Source organism: Daktulosphaira vitifoliae, unplaced genomic scaffold (assembly GCF_025091365.1).
Source record: "Daktulosphaira vitifoliae isolate Bord-2020 unplaced genomic scaffold, ASM2509136v1 Scaffold_2, whole genome shotgun sequence".
NCBI lineage: Eukaryota > Metazoa > Arthropoda > Insecta > Hemiptera > Phylloxeridae > Daktulosphaira > Daktulosphaira vitifoliae.
Window position 1 is genome coordinate 38549931 of NW_026099573.1, and position 21082 is coordinate 38571012.

General features: G+C 24.3%; 1 protein-coding gene across 3 annotated transcripts; it reads right to left on the bottom strand.

Moving 5' to 3' along the window:
• Positions 1–975: 975 nt before the first annotated feature.
• LOC126898642 (uncharacterized) lies at positions 976–13156 on the bottom strand. 3 transcript variants are annotated; one of them, XM_050672897.1, is made up of 8 exons: positions 12832–13156; positions 5637–5725; positions 5240–5402; positions 5101–5149; positions 2913–3123; positions 2684–2849; positions 1635–1762; positions 976–1567 (listed from the first exon to the last, which is right to left on the bottom strand). In XM_050672897.1, the coding sequence occupies exons 1-8, from the start codon at positions 12878–12880 to the stop codon at positions 1409–1411; spliced, it is 1014 nt and encodes a 337-aa protein (XP_050528854.1). In that variant the 5' UTR covers positions 12881–13156; the 3' UTR covers positions 976–1408. The 3 variants fall into 3 exon arrangements, with proteins under 3 accessions (XP_050528854.1, XP_050528856.1, XP_050528855.1); XM_050672899.1 differs by lacking the exon at positions 12832–13156 and adding an exon at positions 6086–6412; XM_050672898.1 differs by lacking the exon at positions 12832–13156 and adding an exon at positions 5904–5931.
• Between the last annotated feature and the right edge of the window lie 7926 nt (positions 13157–21082).

The window sequence follows — 21082 nt, forward strand, 5'->3', positions numbered from 1 at the left end:
TAATTTTTAAATTAATAATTATATTTACTTAATAATCCTATCTATAAAGTAATAAAATCAAGTTATAGAAAATAAGTAATTTGTTTGCTTGGACCAAAAAACACTAAATACCATTGTAATACTACTTATCTTATAATTGTTAGTAAAAATGAAAAACTTTAAATTCAATATTTTGTTTGTTTTTTTTACTGCAATATTCCGATATTAAATACAAAATAAGAACTTGATAGTATATAACATATAATTTTCTGATTCATAGTGAAGATTATAAGGGGTGGACTACTCCCCTTTAGGTCCATACCTATGTTTAATAATATAGTAAAAATATTTATTGCAGAAGAATAGACATAGTTATTGTTTTAAAATATCAAGGAAAGCCAAATATGCAAATCAAGTTTAAATTGTTCTTGTTATACTAATAATGATCAATTTCTGAAGAAAATATATTGTTAAATATATAAATAAATTTATTAGTTATCCAGAAATCTAGTTGAGTATATTCAGAAAATTTAAAACATTTATATCTTGCTGAATAGAGTAAACTAATGTTAGCTAAATTATTAACTAAATAAAAATACATATTATCATTAATGATTTTTGAGATGCCTCATCTAAAATTATTTGATATTTAGTTGGCAAATCTTAGAAACAGAAAAGGTATACAATATTATCTTTATGATTGAACTATTCATTATTATTTCAATAATTTTCAAAATAACTAGATGTTCATTAAGGAGGCATTTAATTTAATTTATGTTGATGTAAAAATCAGAGGAATCAAGAATTTTGAGTTGTTACAAATTCTAGCCAAAATCTTATATTATTACTACTGAATAAAAAATTCTATACTATTTAAAAGTGAGAATTCTACAATAATAAATAATAGTAAATAAAACACAAATTATCAGAAAATAAATAGCTAATTCTAAAAAATACAAATTTTGATTTCTCCTAATAAAAAAGTTTATTTAAACATGTTAAAGAAAGAAATGTACATAATTTTTTTTTTATATAGTTGACTATTACAACAAAATAGTTTTATAAAAAGTCTGATATATAATTCAAATGTTTATAAAAATTATATATATTTATTAAACCTTGAAAATAATTTCACATTAAAATAGTAAGTAATAAGAATAGGTATGTTAAAAAAAATTGATAAGTAAAAAATGAACTTATTACAAGGAAATTATTTTAAATTATAGTTATTATTCAAAAGAAGGGAGCACAATATTAATGCAAAATAATACTGGTATATAAAAATTTAAAACGCTACCATTATAAAATGCCCTTACTACAATATAACCCTGGTCATCGGAGAAATAATATTAATTATCACAATTCCACAAAATTTGGAGATTCTATATAAATGATTACTTAAAATTATTCTTTAAATATCACAAATAGTTTATAATGCAGTTCGTTCATCATATACAATCACGGCCTCATTTTCAACCAAAACATCTGTGTCTTTATTATTAAGAAACTGACTTCTAGATTTACTCATAGCTATAATAGCTGCTTCATCATTTCTCATACGGTTTTTCCTCTTTTTACTAAAGTTTACCTAAAAATTAAGTAAATTCGCTTAAAATTTTTTTTTTTTGTTTTTAATATTTATGCAGTCTTTATACCTTTGCGTATAGTTCATTAATATTATCTGAGGTTGAAAAAGGTCTCTTTTTACTTCGACAATTTGCAGGAAGACTTCTTGTTCGCATTGTAAGAGATTTTCCATCCCATTTTTCACAATTATCTAGGACTGAAATAATAAAAACTTATGTATATATATTAGATTTATTATAGAAAAACAATTAAAATTTAGGAAATGAGACAATTTAATCATGACATATTTTAATTACTCAAGTATTTAAGAATGTACTAATTTTAATTTGAATTGAATTAGAAATAAGTTTTTATTATAACCGTGTATATAATAATGATAAATAATTAAATAGTTAAGTAAGCAGTTGAAACCCACTAATGTGAATTTAAGGTTTTTTTTTAATTGTAAAATGCTTTGATATTTAAAACTAATTTTAAAAAATTCACTTATAGAAGACAATTACATAGATTTTTTAAAGCTATAAGTCATAATAATCTAGAATGATGCGAGTATTCAACAAAAATATGACTTGTATATGTCAAAAGGTTGTTGATCCCTGCCATAGAACATAAAGCCTACTACAGTATTAAAAAATGCTGTGGACTTTTCTCAGCCTTTTGTGGGAACATGATGGATAATGATGATAAGAATATAAACAAAAATCACAATAAGTAATAATCTTGTGAAAATCAAGAATCCAAATAAGGAAATTGTAAGAATAAGAGTGCTTCATAGAAAATCAACGGATAATGAAAAAAGAAAAAACCATTATAATACAAATGAGACATCAAATTATGAAACACTAACAGTGGAAATCTTTATGATAAATCATCAATTAGTTCAAGGTAGATGAATCTTCAACTATTGGGTATAGGAGTTAAATGGATGACTGTAATGCTATGTTAAATAAAAACATTGCACTATGGTAATAACTAATTTTAATCATAAAATTCTGTATGAAATATACACAATGAACCATAAAGTTTGAGTGCATGAGTAGTATATATCCCCATCCTTCTAATAACTGATTAGTTTTGACTATTATATATTGATTAGTTAAAAATTATAATGACTTACAACTACTAGAGGTAAATTGTTGAGGATTGAATTCTGAGATTTGAGGTAATGAATCAGGCATTGGGCATTTAGGATTATGTTGAGTTTCATTATCAATATAATTTAAATGTGGCTCTTCTGAATTAACATTGTTCAATGATTTTTTGATCTCTCGAATACATGGATCCTAAAAAATAAGGCAACGTTGAATATTAATAAAAAAATTGTATAGAACATTAATGATACATACAAATGATTGAAGTTGTTTTATTGGTGGAACAGAAGCTGATCTTGGAACGCTACTGTTAATAATCATTGGTGGAGGAGGTGGTGGTATTTCATCAACTTGATCATTGAAAAACCAATTATCTGGAGAACCTTCTCTTTCAGGAAACAATTCAACAATACGATTACTGTATACAAAATTTCCTGTTTTTGGATCTAAGAAAACAGTAGAGTATCTGTAAAAATAATATATAATAAATAAACAAATTATTATTAAATTGATAATTTCAAAAACATCAAGTTTCATTAAACTCTTGTATAATCAATAAAAAATGTATAGCATGTAAAACATTGAAATAAAGAATATTTTATAGTGATTTAATATTGAATATCATCTACTAATTTTATTATATTATATATTATTTATTTATTAAATTAATAAATAAATTACCTGAAATTAAAAGCTTACAAAGTCTTGTGACTTGTACAAATAATTTATTGTGATAAGTTATTTTATATCATAGAATTAACTCTTTATTTCATATTTCAAGTTTATGAAAGTTAATAAAAATTATTTATTTGAATAGTTTTTCATTAATAATTTAAACTATAGTTCATTAATTAACATATTATTTTCCAATTTTTTAATTATAGTTAATTTTGTTTTAAAAGTAGTTTTTATTCCAGGAAAATAAATATTAGATGCAAATATTTTTATCTATTTTATTATATTTGAATTTAATAAAGTCATTCATTTCATGTTAGAAATAATTTTTTGAGTAATATTAAAATATTAAAAATTGCATAGGGTTATACTAGACAAAAATAACTATTTTTTTATAGTTGTCATAATTGCATAATGTCTAATTTCATAACATACTTCTTATAATAATCTATTAAAAACATCTCTTCAAACATTAAGTTTGAGCTTGGAAGTGGTCAACTTAAGCCAATTTTACAGTAATTTTATATTGATAGTTTAATTTTTAAATTATTATATAGTTTATTTTAAGGTACAAAGTTTTACTCAATAATAAACACCTATATGGATTAAAAATTGCTCTAGAGTGCAAAAATGACTTCATTAGTCATTTACTTTCAATGATTTTATCAGTAAAAAAATAAAAATTAGGTTGTTAAATTCATAACAAATGGATACACATTATTGAAAGAGTTTTCAAAAAAGAGAGACTCGATACATTTTTGCGATTCATTTAAAAAAACTTATAGCATTTTGAAGTCAGCAAATTTTTAAATATGTTAATGTTTAAAAATTTGAGATTAATAAATTTTATGCCAAAAAATTTAATTTTAATCCATTTACAATTTTCTGAATAACAAACATTATACATATTATCATTATACTTGGCTCCTAAACATTTTTTCTTGTACAAACTCAATTTTACATTTTTTAGTTAGGGGAGAGTAGATTTTTTAACCATAACCTAAATTAAACTACACCAAATTGCTCTATTAAAAAAATTATCTTACCCTGAGACAAGATGACATATTTAACTTCTTTTTCAAATTAAACAATAATTATTATTAATTAATGAGCTTTTTAAATATATGTCTCAATATATCAAGTAATATTTCATATTTTAATGGTAAACTTAAAAGGGTGTCGACTTGCTCCACTTTCCTTTCTATAGCATGATATTATTGATTACAAGTTTCATTTGATGTCTACAAATCAAGATGCTTTTTAAGGAGTAAAACAATTTGTTTTCTAATTATTTCTTCGATATAATATTGCACTATGAGCATTAAAGCCACATATCAAAATTCATGAAATTTGACATTAAGATATAATTCAATTGAACTACCATTCTAGCCTAGTAATGCATTGCACATCAATGCGTACATAACAGGTTCAATTCTATTACTTTAGACTATGTAGATTTTCCATAATCTCTGGCATAAGCAATAGTTCTCAGAAAGAATGTTAAACAATTAAATTCTCAATCTAAATATGTAAATGCAACTTACTTAAAAGTTAATTTGAACTTTATATAAATGATGAAAATAAATAAATGCAAAAAGTAAAAATATAACACAACGTAAAAGCTATAGAAAGTTAAAACTTGAAGCCATTTATCTCAAAATTACATTATTTAAGGTATGGTTTTCATACACTCACAGTGTGATATCATCAGTATAAAAATAATAAAATTGTTTATGAAGGATTTGCAAAAAAGTTTGCATTTATTTACCCTGGTAAATTTGTAGTACTCCTTTGAGCTTCTTCACCATTGTTTTCTTCTAAAAACAATAACACAAAATAATACAGTTTTAATAGATTATATTAATATTATCAATCATTTTTGGGTTACAACATTAATTTTATCATACCAGTTTTTTTATTGCAAAAACAACAATACCAAATAATGAACACAAGTGCTGTTGAGATTAATACTATAACAATTATTGTACATATGATAATAACTGAAAATTGATCTTTATTCATTTGCCATCCAAGAATATTCCAGTTCCAATCAAAACTACTAGTCATATCCTGAAAAAAAAATAAAATTTTAATTTTTGAATGAACAAGAATGTTGTTAAAAATATAAAATATTTAAAATTATTTAAATAAATATTGACATAATCTTTATTTACTCCTACAAGAATTTTTTCTTATTAAAGCTTTATTTTATTGAATAATTTAATTAAAACTTTTTTTTATATTAAAAAGAATTGAAATTAAATATAATATTGCAATAGTGAAACACTAAAAACAATTTCTTACTGGAGGCCACATTTTTGCTGTTAATGTAGTTGATTGCTGAAACACAGTGGTATGCAATTTATCTTCAGCATTTGGCTGCACAAGTTCATCTAAAAAATATTAAGTACATTATACAAACTGATAATAAAAAACTTAATTTTTTTTTAAAATAGTAATACAGATTTTTTAAAAACTTCAATACAATTTATTAACATAATAATTTGAGAGTAAAATGTATGTATAACACATAATAACAATTGTGTTCTCAATGCAATGTTTTAAACTTACCACAGTCAAGCATAAGATTTTTAATAAACTATATATCAAATATTTAAAATGCAATAATTATAATTCAATTTTAATGTAAGTATAATAAGATAATAATTATACATGGAAAATTAAAATTACTTCTAGTACAAGTTTTATAGAATTTCAACCATATTAATTATTTTTTCATTATTTAAACTTACAGTTTCTAATACCTTACACCAAATTTTGAAGAAAAAAAAATTCTTTAAAAATTCACTTTTTACTATTCACTGTCAATTTAACATTTATTTTATAAAGATTTAAAAAAAAGAAACAAAATTAAACCAAATAATACATTAGTCAAAAGTTTCATGACTAACTAGTTGGATGCTTAGAAATACTATGAGTTGATGACTGTATTATCAACAGTAAGTCAGAGTCAGAGATGACAATACTAGATGTCAAATAGATCAAATTGTCAACGAACAGTGTAATTATTTATTTCTATATACGTAAGTGTATGTATGAAAGAGTTTTTAAGTGTTATCAAGTGTATTTGTCAAATACAATATTTCCGTGTTGTGATAACGCACGTCAAGGCGAAATTCACTCGAATAACGCAACGTTCACACTACACTTTAAATTAAGCTACGTTAACCCTAATTATGTTATTCAAATTAAATAACTCTAAAATTATTTACAACCAAATTGTTTACCTAGGAAACATTATTTTATCTTTGTAATATTAATTTTTATCTAGCTACCTAGGATATTTATTTAATGAGATGGGGAAAATAATGAACAACAAAAAATGATTAAAAGCTATTAATTTTTATGTATGTTAACTATTGAGAAAAATTACACAAATAAAAATATGCATACTAAAAATGTAATTAAATAATTTTTCGAGGAGGTTGTGCAATAATTAAAATTAACATTTGAATCATAAATTTACACAAATAAATAAATGATAAATTACAGTGAAAAAGCTACACATAGTGAAAAATGAAAAACTTATTCAACTAAATATCTGTATTAATTTTTACTAATAGCGATTCTTTAATCTTAAATAATTACCAAAACTTTACAAGAGAAAAATCTAAATTGAATTATTTCGTTGGAATTTTACTCAAATACGCTAATATAATACAAAAGAAATTTTATCACCGATAAGTTTAGTCACAACAAGAGTTTTAATGTCGCATGTTATTTATTGTCAAAACTTTCAAACTATTATACAAGGAAAAATTAAATAGTAAAATTCCGTGGGAAATGTAGTTTGAACAAATGTGAGAACTAGAGATGAGTATTTTACCCTTCCGGTTGAGTTTTTACATACATACATTTAGAATTTACATACTTGTTATTATTTAGACGTGATGTTTACTTAAATATATATAATGGTCTGCTGTTATGAGTCTAATTCCTATTGTTATAACAAATTGTGTTTCTAATTTATTTTAACTCTTTTATTTTTACTGAACTAAAAAATTAATGGATTACGTTTTTTTTTTTTTTTTTTAAAATAATTGTTGGTCGATTTCAATAAACTATTGAAACAATTTAAGTAAGCCGTAATTAATAAAATAATGAAAATAAACAAATATTTTAAGATTGATTTTTTAGAAAAATTTTAAAGAATGTTTTATTTAAACTAGATCCTTAAAAATAATAAAACATATTTCAAGATTTTGTTTATTAATCTAAAGTATATTACTTTATTTGGCAATTTATATAGAGGGTCTAGTTCAATGCAATAAAAAATAAACATAAATAATTTGTAAACTAAGGAATTATTATCATAAAAATAGAGCCAAAATAATCCATTGGACTTTTAGTAGAATCATATTTCAAACACAAAAATGTGATTTTCAAATGATAATAGCTTTTTAAAGCTCTCGGAATACATTATTTTTGTAAAATATGTATTTATAGACTTAAGGGTTGAAATTTACTGTCTAAAATTACGGAATAGTGTCTAAGAATTTGTCCAAATTTTTACGTTTCAACGCGAAAACCTATTACTGTAAATAAATTGTAGTTACAAATCTTTGTTTGTAAAATAAAATAAATAAAATAGAACTACAGGGAAATTTAAACATAATAGTACTTTTATAAACATGAAAAAGTTCTCCAGATCGTTAGCATCATTGTGAAAAAATCCATTAATTTAAGTATCACATTTCGCTTCCGTTTTTTTGTCTTCGTTAGCGTTTAATCAATGTATTTGTGCACACATTAAACATTATATAACAATTACATACTACAACAATATGCATATAAAATAATATCTTGAGCGTGAACATAAGTGAGTATGAAAAAAATGTAAATCTACTGATAATGGAATCTCCAATAAAAAATCCCATATGATAAAAGCTAATTTTTAATAATTGGCACGTGACAATTTTGAGTTTATGTTTTATTATTAGTAGATGAAGTTTTTTCTTTTAATTGAATTTATGTTATCTATAATATTAGATTTCATTTTTAGTTGAATGTAATTTCAAAGTAACTCAATATTTTAGATACAAATTCATTAATCATTTCATACACTTAAGTATAAAAAAACAATATTTAAAGAAAAGTCTGTATTTTTCTTTAAGCGAAAAAGGTTGAAACAATATTCGAAAAAAATAGAAATCTACTCTAGTTTTAGTAACAGAAGGGACATTAAAAAATATACTGAACATCAGTTTTAACATTTTTACATAGTTAAAAACGTGTAATTTGAATCTAGTAAAATATAGACGAAAGTAATTTTATAATAATAGTACATGATTCATTAGGTTAGAGTTGTGTTTTCAGAAAAACAATGTATGAGGAAATAGAAAAATGAATATACACATACCTATCTATGAACATACTATTTCTTAACAAAAATATTAATATTTGTGTCCCATATAAAAATAATGACTACATTTGAATATTACATTAGTATGACGTAGGGAATGCTTTAGAAATCCAAAATTTCCATACTATTTTTATAAAACTACCTTCATTAGACGCCATTCTTGCAGTAGAAAATAAATGCAAAGGCATATCATTAAGTAGATACTATCTTAGATTATACTGAAAATTAAAAAATAGCTCTTTAAAAATAATATTAAAGTATAATAATATAAATTTAAAATTAAGATATTACTTATAATCAACATTAGACCCTGACTCAGAAAATACAAAAAAAGTAATAAAATTCTTTATCGAAAATAAACGTCTTGATCTATATTAAAATTATATTCGTTTTTCATTAATTTTTTATTTAATTGTTATCATAATCTTAATATGATATATTTTTTATTAATTTTCAAAATATTATTGTAATTAATATAATTTAAACCCAATAGCTTTAATTTCGGTGGATTTTAGGGAAAAAATGCAAAATTCTTATTGAAAAAAATAATTCATCAACGATCTTAGCGAGTCAAGTAAAATTCGGACGTCATCAGAAAAAATAAATTGCCTCGAATTACCATTGTCTTGCGGACCTTTAAGTATGATCAACACCATTAGAAAATTGTTAAAACCAAATATGTATACATGGGGTTTCTACGGTTGACTACCAATAAAATAAAATACATATTGTATATAAATAACACATATATATATATATATATATATATAAACTCAACATATTTTGTACCCTGTAAAATAATTCTGGATACGGCTCTGGTTTGAATAAATGATTAGTAGTTTATAAACTTAGAGGTTTGTAAGACGATAAAAATTCTAGAGGTAAATTATTTTTTCTAAACGATGTCTGAATATTCACTATAAATAAAATATTTCGAGGTGTAAAAATAAATTTTAAAGTGACTGAGATTATAACTGAACTATGAATTGATAACAGTTTTGAATAAAACTACATTAAGATTATCGTTTGCTTAATTTCAATGTAAGGTTTTTAGTGAAACTTAAGTAAAATAAAACCTTTATGAATTTGGCGTAAAATAGAATATATTAAATAATAATTTTAATGATTGGTGGCTTTGTTTAAATTATGGCAAAAAAGTGGATTAAATATGAAAATTGTTCATTTAGAGTCCACATGAGAAAATTATAGTAGTTCATCCGGTAATTTTTCTCAATGCGTTGGCTCAAGTCATATCAAAATGTACTCATCCCATAATAATGATAATGCCTGAAAAAGTTAAAAATATATATATGATTTTAATTGCACGCTTGATGCAAAACTATCATACTGTATATAATATAATTATTCTTCGTTTATAAATTTCTCAAAATATTACCCTTAAATCTATCTCATTATTAAATAGCATATCTATTATAACATAAATTTATTATTTTTTCCTGACAAAAATAAGTCGTACAATGGTACATTCCCGTTTAATATATTAATGACTCTATGTTAAAACTTTTGAGATAATAATATGTAAAAATAAAGTTAAGTAAATGCAAATTATACTTGTTGTGTTACATCACTAATCAAAGTGAATGTTTTAATAAGGAAGCAGTAAATAGTGCCAGTGGGTTTTTATATTATACTTCCACAATAAACATGCTCACATAATTTATAATTTATAGTAATAACATACGGGCGGATTTTATATTAATATTATTTTAATTATAATTCTACATCGTAAACAGCTGTATTAATTTAATCAAACAAAATAACAATAAGTAAAATCATTAAACATTAATTTTAAGCATAATAAGTTATGTACAAATTCGAAATGTTAATAAGCATTATTGTTGCAGACAAAAATTCTTTCAATAACTATGTTGGTTTAATAATTAAATAGGGGTGATGATTTGATCTACTTCCTCTTTATTAAAATGAATAATGATGCTATATGAGTGGTCGCTATGTTAGAATTTTATAACAGCTTTAGTACACACTTAAGTAGTCTATATATTGTAAATGATACTTAATTAAACAATTTAAATAAACTATCGACTGCATTTTGGGATGTCATTAGATTCAACTAGATACGAAGATATGGTTTATCGGTCTACATAATTTTAAGACTGCAAGATATACTTTTTTGATAAAACCAGATGTATATTTAAATTTATGAAATATAAATCCGAATGAATTATTTATACACTTGTTGCTTATAAAATATCTATTATAGTGATAACAAATTGACGTGATTTAATATATCTTCTTATTTCTTATTTACACAGACCGTTAAACATTATAACACCACCAAAAATTTTCTTTTCTAAATACATTACATTTTCTCATTGTATAATTACTTATGTAGTAAATGCTCAAGTCATCGTATACTACAGACAACGAAAGCGGTTACTCTATTTTTATACGTAGTTTATTGGGCACTATGCGTAATTTATTCGACAGCCACAAGAAATTTATTTTACACAACATACAGTTATTATTTTAAACGTAGAAGTTGTCTGGATCCATTACCGAACAACTGCTGACATTTATAAACACGGGCTCTTCCTGATGAAAGATTCTGCCTTAAAACGTTTATTTGATTTCATTCTATTAAGATTAGAAGCAGCTTTCGATCCTTCATAAACTTATCACCCCGACTTCATTCGACGTTAATTGTATTACACCATTTGAAAAAAAGCAATAGGAATTTCATTTTAGTAAAATTTGATTTTCAGTGTTGGTAAATGCCGCAGTTTGTTGTAGCGCTATAACTCATATCTAAATAATTTTTTCCCTCGTTCGAACCGCGGTGTTAATATTAATAATTCCATCATAGCATTTCGACTTATAAACGAGCAATAAATCTTCATTATTTTATCCTTAATAACTCAAAGTTCAAATATGACAAACTAGAAAGTTCAAAAAAAATCAATGCGCTCCACCTGACATTAAAGAAATAAGCTTCAAGTTTGACACACTTAAATAAACCATTTTTATTTTACAAGCAAAAAATGTCGAAGTAACCTAGTCAACACAAAAATCATTTTTGTAGGAAATAAGTAGGTAATTTTAGTTTTGCAAACAGATATTAAGATATTGATACGAAATTGAACAAACTTAAATATTGTATAAGTAAATTATTTTAATAATAGTTTTAAAATAATTAAAATACTTAAAATTACGGTAAAGTCAATACTCGATAATTAATTGATTCACAAGAACATCAGTGGGTAGTACACGATTTCTATAAATTTGTTTTGTTATTTTTTTTAATAAACGTGTTGTATAATTAAATTAAATTAAAGTATTTATAATATATTTCAACTAATCGTTGTATATTTTGAGTTCGGTGGAGTTTTTGAATATTTTGATGGAAATCCATCACTGCTCAGGTGGTTTAAGTTTCCACGTAACATTTATCATCTATCAAAATAAATGTTTAAAGACCTTAAATTGATAATTATTTTTTTATTCGAAAATAATTAAACAGTTAAATTGAATCTGTTTATTTTGGTCAGTATTACAATATGCTCGTTGAAAACGAGATTAAAATTGAATTGATAATTTATTAAACAAATTAAATAAATTCTTTAGCCGAACGAAATAACTTAAAAAATATTGTAATCAAATTTTATCCTACGTCACTTAAAACCAACTAAGCATTTATTTATAATTTAGCTGATTTTGAAAGCAAAATACACAAATAGTATCAAATTATAAAATATATTTATAATCGGATTGACTAGATGTACTTAAGAATATTTTATTTTGTAATATTGAGTAAAAATTAGATTAATTTGAAAAAATTAAAAAGTCATATTATATACTATAATTTTTTGTGTACTTTTATGTGTTCAATATATTGAACCAAAATTCATAAAAATAAAATACGAGAAAATTTAAAAATATATATAATATTGCAGTATGATAAATGTTATCAAAACAAATTTAAAGAGATACTTTTAAAAGATTATGATATACAGAAGTATGTTATGAATTCAGACATTATGCAAACAATAGTTATTTTTGTCTAGTATAACCCAATGAAATTCATATAATTTTCAATGTTTTAATATTACTCACGAAATTATGAAACAAATGACTTACTCTTTCTATAGTCTTCATAAATGTAATCCAAATAATCGTAATCCTCCATGTTTATTGATTTAAATAGATTAGATGTCTAGTCGATACTCAAACGGCAGTCAATTGATATTAATTAATCAATTAAACGGCATAACCATGAGATAAAATAATTAATCTTAATGTAAAATTGAATTAAAAATTTAATTTAAAACTAATACATAGGCCTAAAATTTCAACGGAATTATATTTTGAAAGCATGAGACGCACGTGAGGGTTCCCATTGAAAACATAATCAACACGCAATGATGACTACGTTCGACCGACCGGCTTACGGTGGAAAGAAGAACTGAGGGTGGTGCGAAACTAGCCATTAGGCGGCGGTGACCGTCACTTCACGGGCGCCGCCGAGGTCGTCACCACCGTTGGGTGTTAAAACAATAATTTTGTGTGTTGAACTAAGTTTTCCTCAGCCAAGTCAAATAACTCGGCGATTTTCTGATGTCTTAGTTAGGGATCATCGTCGTCTTCAATAGCCCAGGGAGTATTATGCTCTATAGTTTTCTAATGTTTTTTCTCGTACTAAATTTTTATTACTTCACAAAAAAAAAAAAAAAAAAAAAAAAAANAAATTTTTATTACTTCAAAAAAAAAAAAAAAAAAAAAACAGAATCATCACTTTCTGTCTTTTTTAAACTCGAAATCAGATAAATTTTAATAAATAATAATTAAATCATTTTTATATTAAATACATTTTTAAATATTGTCACCATTAGTGATTAAAAACAATATTTCGTATGACAGCTAAAGTTTTATATTCATTAATATTTTAAAACATATTCACTCTAAGTATTCTGTTGCATTTAGCCAAGAGAAAGAAAAAATATACACCATGAAGGTGAAATACGACACACAATGAGCAGGTGTATCGGGACAATGAAGTGCAAATATCTTACAAAATTTATTATTACACTGAACGGAATAATGGAAATATATTATAAAAAAGGAATATTTTATAATGATTTTCTTGGAAATATTTTATGAATTACTCTATTTGGAAAATTCCGCATGCATTTTTGTAAAACTTAACGTTTGGCACATGATGAAAAAGACAAAATCAATGATAACGGATCATCGGCATCGAATAGAGTCTAGTCTAATGTCCAATTAAACACGTTATATATAATGTATATCATTATATTTAGTAGAGTTTATTATACTTTTTGCAGCTCTTAATGAAAAACTAAAAAAGACATGATCCGCGTAGGTGAAACAGTTGCAGATCATTTGTCAAGACTGTTGAATTTAGGAATCTCCAGAGACATATTCAAAACGAAAGCAAAGTTATATTTATTTTCATAGCGTATATACCTAAGAAAAGCCTTCAATTTAACTAAATTAAAGATAACAGTATTATCATATTTTAACCCTTATTGATTTATATATATATATTGATCATGATTTTAGTTTGGTTTTTATTAGCGAACAAACATTAGCATTTTTTTAGCTTTAATTTTACATAAATTTATAAACACAAGATTTTGAAAGATTTTCAAAAATTGAAAAGCAAAAAATTTATATATAAATTTGAAACCCCTCAGTATCTTGGGTAATAATTGGATTTACAAAAAAATGTATGTGAATAATATACAAAAATTTCGCTATAATCCGTTAGTTTTTAAAAAAGTCATTTCAATATAGAATAGGCACTAAAAAATATCAAAATCGACTGTTTTATGACGATTGTAACATTTTAGAACTTTTCCCTTTATTATGGGATTTTCAAATTTAGGGAACTGATAGCATAACTTTATACGTTTTGCAATCTTTCGATGAGCAAAATCAGTCTAGTAGAAACTGATCAGTTCACACACTTGACACGATAAGAAAAAATACGGTAGAGTAAACCCTATTGGGTTTACTAAGAACCTATTGTTCTCAATTACTCCTTGAATCTAAAAATACTTCATCTACACTTCAATGGATCCCAACTGTCAATGGTGTTTTTGAAAAAAAAATACACATAATTTTTTATTCTAGGGTATACGTTAGTTTGTAAACGTATACCCTCAATATAAATAGTACATAAATATTATTTTTCCAAAATATAGGTTAATTAAAAAAATTGTTAAAGGGTTTATAACATAATACTCGTATATCCCCAAACACCAATGGCGACTGCCACTATACTTAATTTTTTTAAATACCAGAGTGACTCTTCTAATGTTATACATTCTCTTAAAACAATATATTTTTGTGAATATTTTTTTTGCTTTTGTTAGTTACATATTTATTTTCATTTATTTGTTGTAAAATATTTTTTATGCTTTACAAGGGTGTAAACTAAATTTTGTTAAATGGCAACATACATAGTAAATTAGCTTATAAAATATATAATTATATAATTGAACTAGTATTTAAGAAGTGATTAACAATTTAAAGTAATAACTATAGGCGAGGGAGTAGGTACTGCTATTTTTATCACTAGACATTTCTTACTCCTATTCCTGCCAAAGTATAAAAATGTCAATAACTTCTGAAATATTGGTCCCAAAGTAATTATGTACTAATCATTTTCTTAATTATATAATTTTCTATTTTATAAACTTGTTAATTAATACATAATTAACAAACTTATTAACAAATTGCCATTTGAAGAAATGAGGTTAACTCTTGTATAAAGTTTATAAGGGATAAATACTAACCACTACATATTTCTATAAATGGAAATATGTAGTGGTTAGCAAAATATTCAAACATAATTCGTTATAAATACAGTGCATATATATAGAAGTTATTAGCACATAGAAGTTATTAAAATAATATTGAAACAAACACATTGACAACGTTAATGTTAACTTTTGTAAACACATGAAATGTGAATACACAAAATATTACAGAGGAATGAATGTAATAAATAAAATGAGTGGAGGACAGTACACATTTAAATCCAAAGTGTAGTAGCGACAAATGTAGTGAATACGCAATTCACAATTTACTACAATCGTAATATTAGTTGACGATCAGTGATGTCATCGATTATTTAAAAAACCGAATAATTTAACAAATAAATGAGCTAAAATATAAAATTTCATGAGAATGGATATTCATAGATTAATGTTTTTTTTTATACTTAAACAAATCAAATATTTTTAAAAATAAAATTTCACTTAAAAAGTGTATGAACATATTTCGCTTTTGGTTTCTATATACATGCTCATTTTTTATGACTGTTAAATAAATAGTGAAATATTTTACGTATCATTGATATTCATCGATGCTTTATATACAAAATACTGTATACTACACTATAAAAAATTGACCATTATTAAACTGGCATTTGAATAATATATATAATTTATTTAATTATGTTTATATCACATAATTGATTCTGTCATTGTTCATTTTTTTAACAAGAGATCTATCGTTCACGATGAATTTTGATTACAATTAGTTTAGTTTCATTTTTATATTAATTGATTACCTGGCGTTGCCACTGGTCTTTAACCTATTAAAATCTATACTCTTGTACTTATACATAATTATATTGAAATACTCTTTTTGTATTTATACAATTTATACACACGTATGTACAGTGGCGTATTTAGAGGGGTGCACAGGGGAACGTGACCCCCCCATTAACTGAGTCATGTTAATATTTTATCAAGCAATGTAATAATGTATAATATCATTAGAAAAAGTTATTTTTTGATGAAAACATGGGTTTATGAAATGTTAGTCGATATAGTTGTTTTTTGGAATAAAATTTAACGCCTGCACAGTTGTCCCGTTAATGTTATCACCTAATTTTGAAGTGTTAATTACGTTGAAATACATACTGTATAAAAAGAAATATTTTTATTAATAAAAATAGATTCCAATAAAAAAATCTCAAATATGAGTTTAATATGTATTAACAAATGTTATGAACAAAAGAAAAGTCGTTTTATGGTACCTTATTCATGAACATTTTTTGTGCCCCCTCCCCATTATAAATTTATAAATACGCCACTGCGTATGTATCATATTATATATATTTATTTTTTTGAATATAAATTTAAAATGTTTTGAATTTTTCACACTTTTACTTATCTTTCAGTATAACATAATATTTTATTTCATTAATGTTTTAAGGGTAAAATCAATCGACATCTAAGTAAAAATGGCTTTTCTGAAAAATCTTAAATATGTGGAATTATATTAATAAATTATTTTATAATGATTCAACATTTTAAGGATATAATATTCGCACTAATAAATCTGTCTGAATTTTGAAATTCAATGTACATTAAGTATAGGAGGAATATATTAACATCGATTAAAATTAAAAAAAAAAAATGTCGATGACGAGAAAACTGATTCGTCGATTCCATTAAAGAAAGTGGTTTTCTTTTAACAAGAAAATTCGTTTACATCTAGTTTTTGAAATGAAGGAGAACGGTGTAGTATATATTATACGTTAATATGTACATTGTATAAAGTCGTAGTGTATAAATTGCTCTTTTCGCAATATTCAATGTTCAAAAACAAGATTCTTAAAGAAAGTCACATTATATAACATTACTGACTAACGACGCGGCGCCAAATATTTAATCAAAGTTTCGTCTTTTACCCTGAAAATGTGCACCTCGTTTTTTTCTAATAAATATGTCGTATGATTGAAGTTTTACATATTTATTATAACTCTCCGCTTGTTTCCGATGTTTGTGATTTATACCATAAAAATGAAAAAATAATGGATTTGTTTAAAAGTCGGTACCTGTTTACTACATTTGTTTTCCCTTACTGTGGCAAAATAAAATAATATGTAAACAATTTCCATCTAGTTTATTATTATTACTAGTAATATTTATATATTTTTTTCCAATCGGAAGAGCATGGGTCACAAGTTTTTAATAAAATGACAATAAAACATAAATATATTTAATCTCGTCGCCTTTTCGTAGAAAAAAAACTTATTGTTATTCTACTCGGTTTCATTTGAAAATAATTTTATCATTAATGAAATAAATTTAAAAAATATTTTCATTGCATTCAACATTTGCGAGGGCTGCTTATAATAGGAATTCCAAGAATCTCACCGAGGGATGCGTATGGATTACAAAGATCCTACTACAATAATACTGGTTTTGTAACTAATGTAGATTTTTAGGTTTACTCATGTTTAGCTTCTTAGAAGAAACAAACCAATAAGCGCATATTTACTGCACAATACTTTAAACCTCAACTATGGACTAAAGTGATTACAGTACACCTTTAGACACGGATGGATAATGTAAACTAAAAGCAAATTGTGTACAAATATGAAACGACGTGTTAAATTTATCTCTTTTTTAAGTTGTGAAGCTTTTAAGAAGATGTTTAAAGAAGTCTGTAACGAATGATTTAAAAATTCTACAATTATGATCAACCAAAATTGGTTTCAGATGATTTTTTTATAGTATGATAAAACAACATAACTATAAAATTAAAAGAGGACTTAAAAGACATTTACTTTTCAATTATTTAGATGTCTAAATTTTGTTTAATATTAAAAAAATGTCTTTTAGAATTTTCAGTATCTTTTCTCCTAGAATTAAAAAAAAAACAAAAAATTAGAAATATTGTATTATTTTGAAGAATATATTATGTTGATTTTCAGTATAAATGTTGATTTTGAACAAAGGGAAGTTCATGAATCATCTGCTCCATTATACAATTATTATACGTCGTCACGATGTGGTAGTCTACCCCAATGTATAAACAAAATACAGTAGTCTGGCGTTACGGGGTGACTCATTTTATTACTGTCCATATGAGTTGTTGCGGTGACGACACGAATGAAATTCCATTGGGGATGCATTGCTTTATTTTAATGTTCGATGATTTTTTTAAGTGATTTTACCTATTTATATTGTGGGTATCATAAATTATTTTTACAATTTAACTACTAAATTATTTTTTTATTTAAAAATAAGATACATTTTTAAAAATAAGTTTGTACACAGTTTGTTTATTCAATTATTCATTCGTTACATATCATTAATATACAGAGTAGCTCAAACCGAACTGATAACGCTTCTTATAACTTTTGGTACACATATCATTTGTTTGAGATTAAAAAAATAATAATTATAGCCTTCTTAGACTACATTCAAATCATATGTTTTTATTATTTATCACTAATAAGAAAAAAAAATTTTTTCTTAAAATTATTTTAACCCATAAAAATTGTTTGTAAGAAAAGAAATAAAAAATGAGAATTTTGAAAGCATTTAACTTTTAACTTTTATTTTTTCCTCTTAGAGATAAAACACAAAAAAATATGATATAATAGTAGTCTATGAAGGCAATTCAGTTATTATAATAATTAACGATTATTAATCAATAATAATTTTTAAAAATATTTCGAACAAATAACAATTGTATCGAAAGTTATAAGCATTGTTATTATTTAGGTCTGAGACACTCTGTATACATACATATTCTTACAATAAATGGCACACATATTTAATTAATAAAAGTTTAAAAGAAAAAGCAGAAGTGTAATTTAATTGTAATTTTTCAACGCAATAACATCTTGGTTAAAAACATTTTATGTATAATATGGCCATTTATAGAGTTGGACTTTATTTTTATATCAGTTTTATTGTGTTTAATTGCGAATTAAATGCAAAAAATAATGAAATACCGAAGGACGTAGCAACAAACTGTCTTCGTGTATTAGAAATACTGGAAATGTTGATGGTTGACAATCAAGAATCAGATAATACTTTCATCTTAGGCATTTTCTCTAGATATGGTGAATTTGTCCAACAATTATTAAGATTAACACCAGAAAAAAAAATTAATTGGCTATGGCAGCTCAATATACTTACGAATTCAGTGGCAGATTTTTATAAACATGTTACAGGAAAAGAAAATAAAAATATTGGTGACAGGATAATGCAACATAAACATAAACATATTTTCCAAGCAATAGAAATAATTAAATCTCAATTGAAAACTTATGTTGGTCGAAAAGAATCTCTCAATATTTTGTTAAATAAACGAAGTGTTATTGAACTGATTAAAACTCTACCTGACGAATTAAGTAACCTTAATCTTTTTATATATGAAAGAAAAGTTAACAATATAAAAATTGACTCCAATGCAATCGAAGAAAACGTTAATTTTTACAAGCCACAAAATTTATTGTTAAATCAAATAATATTGAACGAAACATTGTTGAAATCTCTGACGTCGAATAGTCAGGCAATCGAATGGACCAATTTTGAGCGAACTTTAATAGAGAAATATGATGATGTTATGTACGTGTGGGTCGATAGAACACAATCATATAACGAATTGATACATTACAGAAATTTCATATTTGATGCAATCAAAGTATCGTTACTTGGACATATAAATGTACATATTTCAGTTTTCATCAGCCATATGATTGTTATTAAAGATTCCGGTATTAGGAAATTGTGGAACATTGTAAATAATTTACTAAAAGAATTTATCGATTTTTTTGAATTGAAGACGGATGATGTTGTACAACAATTATATTCAACAGTGTCAAACTTTGAAGAATTGATTACACATTTAGATCAACTGAAACTGATAAATTCTAATTTAGAAGAAAATTTGAGATCTTATCGTCAAAGGACTTTGCATGAAACATTCAATATATACACTTTAAAAATGTTAGACTCAAGAAATAGCAAGAATGAGTTTATGATACTCGCAACGAAAAACTACAATACACTTCAAGATTATTTAAAACAAGTTTATTTAGTATTTGAAAACGTAAGTTTTAGTAAAGCGAAATTGTTCTTTAGTAGTGTTCTAGATGACGAACAATAAATTTTCAATGTTATTTATTATTCTGTTTAAATAAACATTTAAAACTTATAACTTATTTTGGACATTTTTATTATATTTTAATAATTTATTTATAATTTTTATTGTGACATAATTATTTAAATCTTATATAATAGAATAAAGAAAAAAAACGCTTCTCTGGGAAAACTACTTAGCATGCTCGGATTTTCAAAAAAAATTTTTTTAACGAAAGTACTCGGTCACCAGACTCTGGGAAAATTATTGGTTTTAAAATGCGCATTGACTCGTTTCTACTCATACGTTTATCCCGAACTTTAATTATATGTTGTAATATGTATTTTTATTAGGAAACTATTTTGCATTTGTACATAGCATATTATATATATATATATATATATATATATATATTATCGAGGAATGTTATATGTTACATATAAATTTCTAGACGGTCATAATTATTTTAGTT

Coding starts and splice junctions, on each gene's coding strand:
- LOC126898642 (XM_050672897.1), bottom strand. CDS start 12,880: ATGGAGGATTACGATTATTTGGATTACATTTATGAAGACTATAGAAAG. Junction 5,403..5,636: donor CAGCAAAAATGTGGCCTCCA/GTAAGAAATTGT, acceptor TTTTTTTTTCAG/GATATGACTAGTAGTTTTGA. Junction 1,568..1,634: donor TTAATGAACTATACGCAAAG/GTATAAAGACTG, acceptor CTTAATTTTTAG/GTAAACTTTAGTAAAAAGAG.